Source organism: Podarcis raffonei, chromosome 8 (genome assembly GCF_027172205.1).
Source record: "Podarcis raffonei isolate rPodRaf1 chromosome 8, rPodRaf1.pri, whole genome shotgun sequence".
NCBI classification, from domain to species: domain Eukaryota; kingdom Metazoa; phylum Chordata; class Lepidosauria; order Squamata; family Lacertidae; genus Podarcis; species Podarcis raffonei.
This window is the reverse complement of record NC_070609.1, coordinates 36,410,853-36,425,167: the sequence shown is the minus strand read 5'-3', so window position 1 is coordinate 36,425,167 and position 14,315 is coordinate 36,410,853. Positions and strand designations below refer to the sequence as shown.

The 14,315-nt window shown below is 50.3% G+C and overlaps 1 protein-coding gene across 1 annotated transcript; it reads right to left on the bottom strand.

Annotated features, from left to right (window-relative positions):
* Positions 1 to 3,429: 3,429 nt before the first annotated feature.
* On the bottom strand, positions 3,430 to 13,911 carry LDHD (lactate dehydrogenase D). Its single transcript, XM_053399258.1, has 11 exons — positions 13,704 to 13,911; positions 11,880 to 11,992; positions 10,686 to 10,827; positions 9,845 to 9,986; positions 9,493 to 9,652; positions 8,602 to 8,801; positions 7,261 to 7,389; positions 5,699 to 5,826; positions 5,071 to 5,161; positions 4,678 to 4,789; positions 3,430 to 3,994 (listed from the first exon to the last, which is right to left on the bottom strand). The coding sequence occupies exons 1-11, from the start codon at positions 13,761 to 13,763 to the stop codon at positions 3,829 to 3,831; spliced, it is 1,443 nt and encodes a 480-aa protein (XP_053255233.1). The 5' UTR covers positions 13,764 to 13,911; the 3' UTR covers positions 3,430 to 3,828.
* Positions 13,912 to 14,315: the final 404 nt, after the last annotated feature.

Sequence of the window (14,315 nt, the reverse complement as noted above, 5' to 3'; positions counted from 1 at the left end):
TCTGCGAGTCAGGTCAAGGGGGAAAAAACACACGGGTGAACTGACTATTTATACAAACTAACTCACATTCCTGGATGCTTAATGACTTCCAGCTGCTCAGTGATTAGAGCGACTTGTTACCTCTTAACCCTTTAGTACCAACAGAAGAGGAGACAGAATAGAAGGAAACTGGGAATACGTACAGAGAAGGCTCTGAAAAAAAATGTCAGAATGCTTAGGAGCTGGAGGAGCAGCAGGCCAGGGAATGGAAGTGGGAGAAAGTGCCAGGGGAGCCTGTCAAGGGGCAAGGCTACTAGAAGAATCAGAGCAAAGATCTTTGACCATTGCCTGCAAATCAGAGATTGTGCAGAGGACCCAGGAACAGGAGCAGCTGTTCATTGTTGGTGGAAAAGAGCCCAAGGGCATAAGAAACCTGTCACTGCTGCATAGTGGGCTGGCAAGCTGGAGAAGGCAACAAGGGCCAAGAAGCGGTGCAGGAGGGGCTAGGGGTTTTTTTTTAAACCAGTTCTTTGGTTGCAGTCTTGTAATGTCCACTGGTGCTGCTTCGGTAGCCAATTGGTGGAGCTGCTGGGGTGGCTGAGTGCCTCAGGCCTGCAATTCCCCTAACTGGGACTCCTCTCTCATTTTTAGGAAAGCCTGGCTGCCACAGCCTGCATATATTTACACTGGTTAAGAATTCTCCCACATGATGTGTATACTGCTGGGGGTGGTAAAAGGGCATGTGGGGCAATGAATCCCCGTCCCTCTGGCGATTCACTAGGTGTTACCTGCAGATCTTCACCCTGGCATCTGCACCCACGTTGCGTTTCCTTTTAAGCTACAGCTGAGGATCTCAGGAAGCTGAGCTGTGCAGCTGCAACCATAATCTTGAGGTTTTCTGCACAGAATTGCAACCTACGCACATCTTTGCTTGGGGCTGTGGTATCGCGTATCAAGTAAAAAGGCTGAATGTTAAGGGACTTTTTCTTAGGAATGGCTGCATCTTGTTTCCTTCAGGTAAAAATGAATTGCAGGTAACAGGCAGTCCGAGGCCCCCTCTTGCTTGTCTCAGTGTTGTCCCTTGTAGAGCTCAACAGGTAGGAGGATGGGGACCAAACCAGAACTCGTTGGCTCTGGTGCCATCTACTGCTGGGTTCTCTGGATAGCAGGAATGGGGAACCTGTGGCCCTTTAGCAGTTGTTGTACTCCAGCTCCCAGCAACCCTAGCTTGCCTGACCAGTGGTCAGGGATGCTGGGAACTGCAGTCCAGCAACACAGCACAGGTAGAGCCGCAAGTTCACCCATTCCTGGTCCATGGAATGAAAGAAAGGAGCTGCATCTTGTGACATGGTTGAGAGCAGGAGCAAAACTCTCCGCCCCCCCGCCGTCTTCTAGAAAACAGTGGAGGACCAGAAAGACGACAGCACTAGCCTCAATTTCAAAAGTGATGTGTTTGACGCACCCCTCCACTTTCCCCGGTACTGATGAATCACTGCCATTAATTGGACTGCCTTTGTATGCCACCTTTCTGCCAAGGCATCTGTATTTGTATTACAGTTTTGAAATACTGAAACGAATGGTATAAAATGCAGTGACAAGAGTTCTATTAGGCCAAGAGATGGTACAAGCTCTTCTCTAATAGCTTTTGTCTTCTCTTAAGAGCACACAGGTTTTGCATAGCTCCAGAGAAGGTGGAGGAAAAGGTACCCTCCAATCCCATCAGGCCCTCTTGATGCTCTCTGGCTGGGCATCCTCTTTTCCAGCTTATTAATTGGGGATGTTTTTCATTTTGTGAGACACTTGCAGGAAAGGCAAAATATGACCTTGGTGCTGGGAGGCCTAATTCCCATTTCCAGGGTTGGCTCATGAAGATGAAATCTGTCACGTGTGTGAGGTTCAGATCCCGTACCCTCACTGCTTCTCCTGTAGTGTAAAATACGCCTGTGCCAGCATTCCCCAATCAGTGCCCTCCTGCTGTTGCTGCCAGATTCCAACTCTCATCAGCCCTGAGCGTTTGCCATGCTGGCAGGAGCTGATGGGAGGTGGGAGTCCCAACAGCTGGTGGTCCATAGACTGGAAAAAGCTGTTTAATGCAACTGGCAAGCCTACACACTTTCCCGACCTGTGCAATTTACTATTGCTTCATCTTGGTTAAATAGTGGTGGTAATGGGGGCAGCTTGAAGTCCTTGATCAAGGGTCAGCAAAAATTTTCAGCAGGGGGCCGGACCACTGTCCCTCAGACCTTGTGGGGGGCCAGATGGTGGCAGTGGTGGGACAATGAGCGGTGTGCAAAAGGGCTCCAGAGAGAGGCTGCTTTAAATGGCGGCTGCTCAAGTGATCACGCTGCTGCTGCTGGCACCAATCAAAGCCCAGCTCCCTTCCTCCGCAAGGCGGGGAGAAGCCAGGAGAAGGGAGGGAAGAGGCGCCGCCGCAGTGTGTGTGTGTGGGGGGGGGGGAATGGCACAGCCTGAACGATCAGAATCTGATCCACGCAGCGATTCCCAGACCGTCCGCGGGCCAGATCCAGAAGGCAGTTGGGCCAGATCCAGCCCCCGGGCCTTAGTTTGCCGACCCATGTCCTTGATCATGAGTTCTGCCAGTGAATTGGAAAGTAAAATGAAAAAGCAGATGCCAGAGGATTTGCAGAGGAGAGGAGTCAAAAGAGACACACATACAGCTGTCAACCTGTGTAGGTAGGAAAATGGATTGAGAAGGCATCATGCAACTGCAACTTTGCTTCCTGGAACTAGAGAGTGAAGGATGAGTAAGAGGTAGATACCTCTTTGATTTGAAGTAGATCAGTAAGGGTTTCTGACTCTCAGAAATGTCACAACAAAATGACTATCCCCCCATCTAGATTAGGCTGCTGAAACAAAGAAAGCTGATCAGCAGTGGGCCTTGGTGGGGAAAAGTCAGAACAAGTACAGGTACTGAAAATGATTTTATGTGATTAGAAGCCACCCTGTTCTTTCATTTTAACTGGGTGCCTTTGCAGCTGGCTCTGGTTGGTAGATCTTGGGGCTCTAGTAAAAAAACCCCAAAGCAGATTCAGCAAGCCTGGTCTTTGGCAAAGGACAAAACTTTAGGATTTTCTCCACTGGAAAAGCATTTCTTCAGAGCCCACATCCCATCCCAGCTTCTACCCATGTGCTTTTGTAACACCTGCAGCTCCATCTGCTCCACAAATGCACATTTGTGGCTCATTTCAGCTCCGCTTGGCAAAACAGGTACGTAATACATATTCAGACAGAGGTGGCTGTGGAGTCCAGCCAAGGTCATGCCTACCTAACAAAAGGTTGCCACATTTAAAGCATCTTCAGAATCAAAGCTTCCATCAGGAACCTTGGCAGTGGCACACTGGGTGAAGCAGAGAGTTCTCCGCTATACCAATTGCCCTTTGGATAACTACAGTACTCTGCATCCCTTGAGAGAATGGTAAGCTCTGCAGGTTGAACTGAACTGGTTTAATTTTTAAGATTGCAGTGCAAATGGGCCAGAGATGGTAGGCAAGCCCCCTTTGGAAGGGCGTATGTGGTGCAGCCTCCACAACAGATGCTTCCAGTCAAAGATGGAGCTTTCGCCCTGTATGGGAAAAAATGCTGGGCCTCATGGGAGGACACTCCAAGCGTCCTTATCATGTGTCCGTAACGGTTTGCGCTCATGATGGTAGCGGAAAGTATATACACAATCCCACTTTCAATACTGTGCCCCTCCAGATGGCAGTGATGCAATTAACACTGGGGAACCATCACAGAACAATTCATAGAGTGGACTGATGTGTGTGGACGGTTCCATGTAAATCCACTACAAAGCACTGTTATTACATCTGCGCAGACAATCTCAGGCTTTCACAGCACCTTTCCAGGGTTCATGAGGTTTTTAGGGTCCAGCGCCGCCTTGATCTGCTGCATGGTGGACAGCGCCACCTCGTCTACTTCCTCACGCAAAAACTGGCGTTTGCCCAGGCCTATGCCATGTTCCCCTGTGCAGGTGCCGTCCATCGCCAATGCACGCCTGGAGGAAAATAATAACAGCACAAACATTGGATCAAAACATAAGCACATCCGTGCTGGTACCTTGTTCCCAGCATTTGCCAGCCAGCATTTGCCTCTGGTCCTCTTGTTAAAACAAGGGGCAGCAAGGATACAAAGGGGCTGTGAGTTTTGCCTCACCCCTTGGCTTGCACAGCCCCCCACATATTGAAAGGTTAACTTAGGAAGCAGAAAGACTCTTCTATTATCACCATCATCTCATTAATTGGAGGCTCTTAAGCAGCAGTGATTCCTGCATACCACAAAATATAGAATCACAGAGCACGAGTTGGACAAGTGTCATTAGTTTAAAGGAATGACAGCTCCAGAATCTCTGACAGACGCCCATCCAACCTCTGCTTAAAAACCTCTAGTGAAGGAGAGTGGTGGACTACCTTCCAAGGTAGTCCATTACCCTGTCAAACAGCTCTTGCCACCAGAAAGTTTTTATCAAATGTTTCGTCGGAATCTCCTTTCTTGTCATTAGAATCCACTGGTTCAGGCCCTCCCCTCTGAAGTAGTAGCAAACAAGTTTGCTCCATCTTCCATGTAATAGCTTTTTCGAAGTTTGAAGATGGCTCTCATATCCCCTCTCTCTGGAACAACCCTCAACCCTTCCTCATAAGGCTTGGTTTCCAGACCCTTGATCACCAGTCAGATCCTTACCTGACCAGCCGTTTAGAAAACTCTGCCACCCTCCTGCTTTCTTCGGCATCTTCCGGATCAAAAATCAAGAGGCAGTGGAAATTCCCATCACCAACATGGCCGACAATAGGGCCTGAAAAACCGACAGTGGTAAAGAGATCATTGTTTGCCATGATACAGGATGAAGATGAGGCCAGCCTCCCTCAATCTAGTGCCCTTCAACTGGACTAAAACAGCTCAGGACCCCAGTAGCTCAAGGACCACCTCTCCCCACACGCTCATCATCCAACTAGAGGTTCATCATCATCATCATCATCATCTGAACTAGAGGTTCAGAAGTGGCAGTACAAAATCAGGCCTTTTCAGTGGTGGCCCCACATTTCTGGAATGCTCCTCAAACAATATTCTGCCCACCTGTGAGCTTGGACTCCAGTAGGTCTTTCTTTGTTTCCAGCAGGACTGCAGGGAGGCGGGAGATTGGAACACAGACGTCAGTCGAGTATCCCTGCAGATGCAGATGCGAGGAGGGAAAGGGTGGGGCAAGTGAGATGCTTTTGAGGAGGCATAACTTTCTCCCCTTCCTATCCTTCTGAAATCTTTTTGAGACCCACCAAACCTCAAAATGCCCTTGCCTAGCCTTCAGCCCAAGGAAGAGAGGTGGCAAAGGCCAAACTCCTCCATCAACACCACCCCACATTAATGAGACTCTGCAACCCTCCAGCCTTGTGTGGCTCCACAGCAGCCCAAACCCTAGTTTCACTAGACATGCAGCAGAGTTCTTTCATCAACAACTCATTCTCAGAAGCAACCTTGAAAAGAAGGTAGCCAGTCAGCCAAACTTGGGAACCTGCTTGTAACTCAACCTTGCGATCCTCATGAACGGAGGTTCGGAACAGGGTAAGCGAGAGGTAAAATGAAGCATAATGGAGAGTGTTCTTCGTAACTCAAGCAAAGGAGCCAAATTGCAAGGCAGATCAGATTTCTTTCTTTTTAAAGCGCTAAGCCACCCACCAGAGCTTGCTCCTCTCCCCTTCTGACTCACCTTCCGACCTGGGCGAAGGGCCAGCGCAGCATACCAAGCATTGTGGCGTGCGGCCCACAGCTGACTGCGAGCCTCCTGCTCTCGTGCCCACACAAAGTCCGAGCCCCCGTTCGACTGCACAATCTCCCCTGCGAAGATAGCCTTGCGTCAGAGCCCCACCACTACCACCTTTGGTGAGCCAGCATGGTGTAGTGGTGAAGAGCGGTACACTCATAATCTGGTGAACCAGGTTCACTTCCCCGCTCCTCCATGTGCAGCTGCTGGGTGACCTTGGGCTAGTCACACTTCTTTGAAGTCTCTCAGCCCCACTCACCTCACAGAGTGTTTGTTGTGGGGGAGGAAGGGAAAGGAGAATGTTAGCCGCTTTGAGACTACTTCGGGTAGTGATAAAGCGGGAGATCAAATCCAAACTCCTCCTCTTCTTCTTCGTCTCTGCTGCCAACCATAAGAAGAGCCTTCTGCATCAGGCCAATAGCCTATCTAGTCCAGCATCTTGTTCTCACAGCCACCAACCAGATGCCTGTGGGGAAACCCATGAACAGGAGCAGAGCCCAAGAGCCCTCTCCCCTCCTGTGGTTTCCAGCAACTGGTGCTCAGAAACATTGCTACCACCAGCTGTGGAGGCAGAGCATAGCCATCAAAGCTAGTAGCCGTTGATCGCCTTCTCCTCCTCCATGAATCCATCCTTTTTTAAAGCCATCCAAGTTGGTGGCAATCACTGCCTTCAGTGGGAGAGAGCTCCACAGTTTAACTATGCACTACCACCACCAAGGGTATGCGGGTGGCGCTGTGGGTTAAACCACAGAGCCTAGGACCTGCCGATCAGAAGGTCGGCGGCTCGAATCCCCGCGACGGGGTGAGCTCCCGTTGCTCGGTCCCTGCTCCTGCCAACCTAGCAGTTCGAAAGCATGCCAAAGTGCAAGTAGATAAATAGGTACCGCTCCAGCGGAAAGGTAAACGGCGTTTCAATGCGCTGCTCTGGTTAGCCAGAAGCGGCTTAGTCATGCTGGCCACATGACCCAGAAGCTGTCTGCGGACAAACACCGGCTCCCTCGGCCTATAGAGCGAGATGAGCTCGCAACCCCAGAGTCGGTCACGACTGGACCTAATGGTCAGGGTCTCCTTTACCTTTACCTTACCACCACCAAAGCATGGTGCCAGGCTGCTGTGCCAAACATATCCCTACTCATAATAATAATAATTTATTACTTATACCCCGTCCATCTGGCTGGGTTTCCCCCACCACTCTGGGCAGATTCCAACAGAATATTAAAATACAATAACCTATTAAACATCAAAAGCTTCCCTAAACAGGGCTGCCTTCAGATGTCATCTAAAAGTCTGGTAGCTGTTGTTCTCTTTGACATCTGGTGGGAGGGTGTTCCACAGGACGGGTGCCACTACCGAGAAGGCCGTCTGCCTGGTTCCCTGTAACTTGGCTTCTCTCAGCAGGGGAACTGCCAGAAGGCCCTTGGCACTGGACCTCAGTGTCCGGGCAGAACACTGCCTTATTCCCAGGCTTGTCTGGCTGCCAGGCTTGGCCCGGCTTCTGCAGCCCCTACCTGTTGCTTGGACCTGCTCCTCCACGCTGTTTTCAGTCCCGTGGAACTCCAGGAAGAGGGTGGGCAGCTCTGCGTAGCTCAGGCCACTGTGGCGGTTGCAGGCGGCCATCATGACATCATCCAGGAACTCTGGTGGCAAAGAGAAGAGGGGCACTCACCATAGGGGGACATCAAGGAGCAGAAGGGAAAACCCAGAGCAAGCAAGGCCACTTCAGCTGCAATCCTCATCCAGTTTACACCCCATTGAAACCAATAGGATTTACTTCTGAGCTGACATGATTAGGATTGCACAGTTAGAGGGCAATGCAACACACACCTGGGAGGAAGCCTCTTGGAACGCCATGGAGCTTACTTCAGAGTAGACTCACGTGAGATCGTTAGCGTATGAATCAATGGGAGCAGCCTTCCTGCAGCATCACAAAACCACCTCCACGCCAGAGCAGTTTTGAGGCGAAGGAAAAAGTGTGCGTGCGTATTGGACAATGTAAGGAGGTGGACGTAAACTTACTTGAATAAATTTGTCTATGGAATGTATTTATTTGTTTCAAAGGCAAGGCTCGCCTTGTGGGAGAAAACACGACAAGAGACCCAATTTTTAAGGTAACACTTGTGGTCACGGACTTGACTGTTTATTTTGATAGAGAGCCAGTGGTGGTGAAATGGTTAGACTGTCGGACTAGGACCTGAGAGAGACCACAGTTCAAATCCCTGTTCAGCCATGAAGTCACTTCCTCTCAGCCTAACCTACCTCACAGGCCTGTTGTGGGGATTAAATGAGGAGGGGGAGAACCATGTAGGCCACCTTGAGATGCTTGGAGAAAAGGGTGGGATATAAATGCAATCAATCAATTAAATGGGCATCAAGTCTTTTACTTCTGGCCTTCAGGCCTTTTTGCTCCAAGATGGCATGAGGCTCCTTTAATCTCTATCTCACTTCCTCCCATCCACCCCCTGCACAAACACACACATATGCCAGCCATTAGCCCCTCTACTTTAATTCCCCTCTAACCGCCCTCACTCCCCGTTCTTCCTGCTCTTATGTCCTGGTTCTTCCACCCAGCTGTCCCATTCCTTCCCTGACACAGCACCTGCACTGACCTTTGCATTCCATGTCTAACCCCTTCCCACCCACCCCAGAAGTTAGACCATTTGTGAACATTCCATGCCATCCCAACTCAGCCAGTAGCAGAGAGGAGTCCTATATATACTGCACAGAGAAGATTCAGGCTGACGAGACCATTTCGAGGCCTGATCTTGCAGGCTCCGGAAGGAAGCCTTTTGGCCCACCCTGTTCTTCTCTCTTGTCCCCCACCGCCTGGGGTGCCCTATAGTCCTGCTTACCAATACGGGCAATGGGGATCCCAGTTTGAAGAACCTGCACAGTGCTGTCCACAGCTGCTTGCACGCTGGGAAAGGCGCAGACGGCTGCCACGGTGGCCTCTGGGGTGCCGTGCAGGCGCAGCGTGGCCTGGGTGATGAGGCCCAGCGTCCCCTCGGAGCCGACAAAGAGCCCTGTTAGGTGGTAGCCAGCAGCGCTTTTCCTGCAAGCAAAAAGCAGCCCATGAGTTTCAAGGGACCAGGCTGGGCCCTGCACTGATCAGCCTCTTCCCCTGGTGTAAGCAGTCACCTTCCTCCTCCCAATGAGCACATGCAATGTATTCGATGCTGTATAAGGTCACACAACCATCAGGATGGTCGCTTTTCTGTTGGGCTAGCAGCTTAAGAATATAAGAACATAGGGAGAGCCTGCTGGATCAGGCCAATGGCCCACGTAGTCCAGCATCCTCTTCTCACATTGGCCAACCAAATGCCTGTGGGAAACCCACAAGCAGGATCCAAGCACAAGAGCACTCTCTGCTCCTGTGGTTCACAGCAAATGGGACTCAGAAGCAACAATGGAGGCAGAATTAGCCATCATGGCTGACAGCCATTGATTGCCACTTCCTCCATGGATTTGTCTAATCCTCTTTTAAAGCCCATCTCACTCCTGCGGGTTGCATCAAACAAACATTATCCCATACTTTCTGGTGTGTTCCCCCTCACTTCCCTTCTTGCAAAACGTCTAATCTTTCAGAGAAGCAACCAAATCCATTTTAACTGAGCAAGCTGAACTTGCTGGCATATGATTGAACCCCATCCCAAAAGAGCAGCAGCCTGGAAGTTGCCAAAGCCAAGATTTGAGGGAAGGCGCAGAAGAAGCTTCAGGACAGCAAGAAGGACTTAGCTGGGTACCTGGGCCTCCGGCTCTGGCCGGCCGTGTGGAGGACCCTCCCGTCAGGCAGCACCACCTGCAGGTTGAGCACGTTTTGGCGCATGGTGCCATAGCGCACAGCATTGGTGCCTGAGGCACTTGTGGCCGCCATGCCGCAGAGAGAAGCATCAGCCCCAGGGTCTGAAGAAGGAAAAGGCACAGCCGGGGGAGCAATTAGGTAATGGCAAACCAGGCCACCCCCCTCCTAATGCAGGTAAGATCAAAGCAGCAATGGCTTGCCAGCCACTAGGCTGGTCCGCTACCACATTCCTTTATTTCCCAGAATGCAACTCCACTGCACCCCTCCCAGAATTGTACTTAAGGCAAGCGTACCTACAGGAAACCAGAGTCCACTGCCCCGTAGGTAGCTGTTCAGTGCCTTTCGGGTCACACCTGGTTCTACAGCCACAGTGAAGTCCTCTGCGTTCAGCTCAGAGATCTGGTCCATTTGGGTCAGGTTAAAGCACACACCACCCTGTCCCATGGAAAGAGACAAGCACAGGGTTACCAAAAGGGGAACACAGGGAACCCAAAGAGGAGGCGTCTGGCATGGGGGGCAGGGAGGAGCAGGAGTCCCACCTATTCCCCAGCCTTTAAAATCCATCTCCTTGCCTCTGGAGAGCAGCCAATTTGTTCATTTACTGGTGTGATGGCTTATCGAACAATAGTCAAAAACAGGCAGGAGAAAAGGAGCGATTGCCACACACAAAAGCTAAGGCCCCATCCACACCATCTGTTTAAAGCAGTATCATACCACTTTAAGCAGTCACGACACCCACAAAAGAATCCTGGAACATATAAATTCCTAAGAGTGCTGAGAGTTACAAGGAGACCTCTATTCCCCTCCTGGAGCAGCAGTTCCCAGAGTTCCCTGGGAAGAGGGATTGATCATAAAACCACTGAGAACTGCAGCTCTGGGAGCAGAATGGGGTCTCAGCACCCTTAACAAACTACAGTTCCCAAGATCCTTTGGGGAAGCGATGACACTTTAAAGTGGCACAAGAGTAGAGTGCTTTAAATGTACAGTGTGGATGTTGCCTCTGTTCAGGCCTGGCCTCACTTGGCACTCTGTCCTCCCCCAAAACCATACCCCACACCCCCACTCACTCCTCCGGCCTACCTTTCCCCCGCCCCCAATCCCTGGTCCCATTTCGTTTGCCGTTCCCCTCCTTACCTGCACGGCACTCACGCCCCCTTCTAGGCCCGTTCCTGTCCCGAAAGGGATGATGGGAGCCCCACAGCTGTAACAGGCCTTCGCCAGCAAGCTGACCTGCTCCACGTTCTGGGGCCAGACCACGGCATCTGGTGGGCGGCACCTAAAGAGACGGCGGTGGGACAACATAATTTATCCATCAATTTTGCACGTGTATAAACGCCTCACTGGCCAAGGCTGTCAGTGCACTGCATAGCACATTAAGATGTGGAGGAAAGAAAAGTTAAAGCCATTTCAACAAACTCTAAAAACAGTAAAAAGTTTTCCTTAAAAAAAAAAAAGAAAATTAATTTATCGTATTTGTAGAGAGAAACGAGGTAAAATGTGTAAGCGCTATTCTCCTCATTGGTTTTGTGAGGAAATGTCACTGTTCCCTCCTTCCAGTTATGCGTCTTCATTTACTCAGAACTATGATGGTGTTGTTGATGATTTATTAAATTTATTCGTTAAATTTATTTTTTATTTGCCATGGCAACTCAAAGCAACCTAGGGGGAAAACCTGCATTAAAACAAGGAAGAAAAGATAAATTGAAACATCCCACCCACTCTAAAAGGCCACAGATAATTAAAATTAAAAGGCCTGATTAGAAATGAAGGTTTTTGGCTGTCTCCTGAAACAGAGCTGTCCATGAGGCAGAGAGAGTGAAGTGCCCACCTCAGAGGCAGTGGAAGTGCAAGAGGAGACACCCTGCTCAGGAATCTCTTTTGCAATCTCTCAGAGGATGTTGGGGTACACCTCTTGGGGGTACAGCTGCTTTAGTGAGCACAGCACCAGCCTGTCTAGGAGGCCCTGCATTCTCCCTCTGCCTGAGCACAACCAGACGACTTTCCTCCTCTTGTTCTTCTGCTCTCTGGTCAATACCCAGGAGCCAAGGACAGCCATCTCATGCAAGCATATAGTGCTGGTAGGAACACAGGAAGCCGAGTCAGAAGATTGGTCCATCTAGCTCAGTATTGTCTGCACTGACCGACAGGCTCACCAAGCCTAGAGATGCTGGGGACTGCTCTACGGCCCTTCCCCAGAAACGGTCCATTCTCCGTCACAGCGTACTGTATGTGCAGAGTCATCATTTATACCTGAGAAGTCCACGGCCATGCATCAATCAATCGAGGTCAATGTGCAGAAGAGGAATTCTGGGAAGTCCCACTGCGTACCTGTGCATGGACTCGTCATGGCCATGTTGCTCACAAACTGGGGTGGCTGTGGACACATTGGTGCTCCCCACCACTGCTCTCAGGGAATCTAGGAAGTCCTCTGTCAGCCAGCCCTGCAGGAAAGATATAAGGCTGGGGGTTGACAAGACAAGCAAGGAAGCACAGCTGGAGAGACAAATGGGCAGCCAGAAGTGCAGAGGGTGCAAGTGGATGTCGTTACTGGTACTGAGTGAACAAGGGATGCAGACCTGGGGTGCTCAAGGAATAAAGAAACAAGAGAGACACAAGGATTTCATAATAGAACCTTAAAGACTCTCTGCCTCCTTCCATAGGTTCCTTCCCACATGCCCCAATCCATATACAGTGGTACCTCAGGTTAAGTACTTAATTCGTTCCGGACGTCCGTTCTTAACCTGAAGCACCACTTTAGCTAATGGGGCCTCCAGCTGCCGCCACGCCACTGGGGCACGATTTCTGTTCTCATCCTGAGGCAAAGTACTATTTCTGGGTTAGCGGAGTCTGTAACCTGAAGCATATGTAACCCGAGGTACCACTGTAGATTAGCCTTTGCCCTCCAGATGTTTTTGGACTACTACTCCCATCAGCCTCAGCACTAATGGGAGTTGTAATCCAACATCTCAAGGGCAACAGGTTGGTGATTGCCCACACAGTCAAAGCACAGGTCTTCACTCAAAGAATCCTGGAGCTACAATGATCAGCACCCTTAACATATTACAGTTCTCAGAATACTTTGGGTGAAGCCATGTGCTTTAAATGTGTGGTGTTGGATGCGAACCTTATTTGGGATTAAGACCCACTGAACACATATTTGCTTCTGAGTAAATGTACATGGGATTGTCTTGCTCTACACCTTAATGGCTATTATAGTTCTGTACCATTATCTCAAATATTAATAGGTTGAAACAGTTGCACAATGGGCAGAAATTCAACAGGTGAACCTCCTCTCCCATCCACTGCCTCTCTGTGCCAAGAAAGAGTTTTCACTCGCTGAATTTCTGCCTCTTGTGGCAACTGTGAAAGATTCAGAGGGAAGGGGGGGGGAAGCAAACCTGAGCTTGTTTTGAGGCTCCAGCTATTAGAGAGCTGCACCTGATCTCACCCACCAGCAATTTTCACAGAGACAAACCCATTTCACACGTGCAGCTGCAGAATCAACAGACCAAGTTCCTTCTGGACTTTGGCCACTTCACTTGACAAGCTTCCCCCTACGGGGAGAAGACCTATATGCAAACTTCTTATCCCGGTTCAGCACTAGAACCTTCAGACACCTTTTATATGAATTGGCGTTTGTAAGACAACCCTCCTCACAAGCTTGGCGGATCAGGAACTGGACCTGATGAGCAAATAACGCTAACTGTTGTTTACTTGGACTTCGTTCTTTTAACCTATGTGCAACTGTACTCCGTGCCTATTTTATATTTTTGTTTTTCATCGTTTAATTTCCACCAGCCGTCATAACTGTTCTCTTTTATATACATTATGAATATATTTTTAAAGCTTTACCCCCCCGCGCCAAAAAAATATATTATCATGAGTCAGCCAACTATCTCTCTTTCTTGCTATTCGCTACCCCCCCAGGCATTTTATTTTATTTGAATACGTATAGGCCCCCTATTAAGCAGGAAGGAGGAAATTAATCTCCCTCCCGCCGCCCCATGGGAGGGGAGAAGCCCCCAGACGCCCAACTCTCCTCTCCCGCGGCCCGAAGTGGTACAGTCCAGTCAAGGCTCTGCCTGCCACCGGGTTACAAGGGCGCGCGCACTTCCAGGAGAGCTCCGGGGCGGCTCGAAGGCGAAGGGTTACCTTGGCTGCTGCTTGCGAGTAGTTCCGGACCGCGAAGCCCAGCGTCCGCCGCGCAGCCATGGCGAAGGACGGGCGAAGGAGGCAGGGGAGGCGGAGCAGCCTCGGTGCGGCTTAAGGTGGACCGGCGGCGGATCCGGAGCGCGCCTCCCTAGCCCATTTCGCTCCTCGCAGGAGAGGTGCTGAGGCGCAGCCTGCGAAGCCTCAAGGCCGCCTCCGCCCCCGGGATGGGAGGCGAGCACTCTGCACGTGCTCAACGGCACGCCCCTTTTTCTCCTCGCACCTCCCCTAGACCACTTTTACGCATTTCAGCGAAACGAAGCGGTGGAGGGATTTATACAGTACTGGAGTCTTTTTTACCTTCTGGGCTGCAGGTGGGCGGGGAGGGGGAGAAAGAAGCCCCACTAAGTTCATTGGGGTTGTAAGAGTGTGTAGGATTGAGGCTTAAGTAAAATTGAGTAGAAATCTTGGATGATGAGTAGTCACTCATGAGTGTGTTATCAACAGATGAATTGGCCACTCCAGTTCACTTCAGTTATCATTAAGAGTTACACAACCAAGGGCAATTAAAGCACAGCAGTTACTAATTAATTAATTAATTAATTGGTGCGACCA

Bases quoted from the DNA above. Each gene is read 5' to 3' on its own strand.
- LDHD (XM_053399258.1), bottom strand. From the start codon at position 13,763: ATGGCTGCGCGGCGGACGCTGGGCTTCGCGGTCCGGAACTACTCGCAA. The intron at 5,827-7,260 runs GTAGGGGCTGCA...CTATCTTCGCAG, and splicing joins GGAGCAGGTCCAAGCAACAG to GGGAGATTGTGCAGTCGAAC. The intron at 3,995-4,677 runs GTAAGGATCTGA...ATTTTCCTCCAG, and splicing joins TTTTCTAAACGGCTGGTCAG to GCGTGCATTGGCGATGGACG.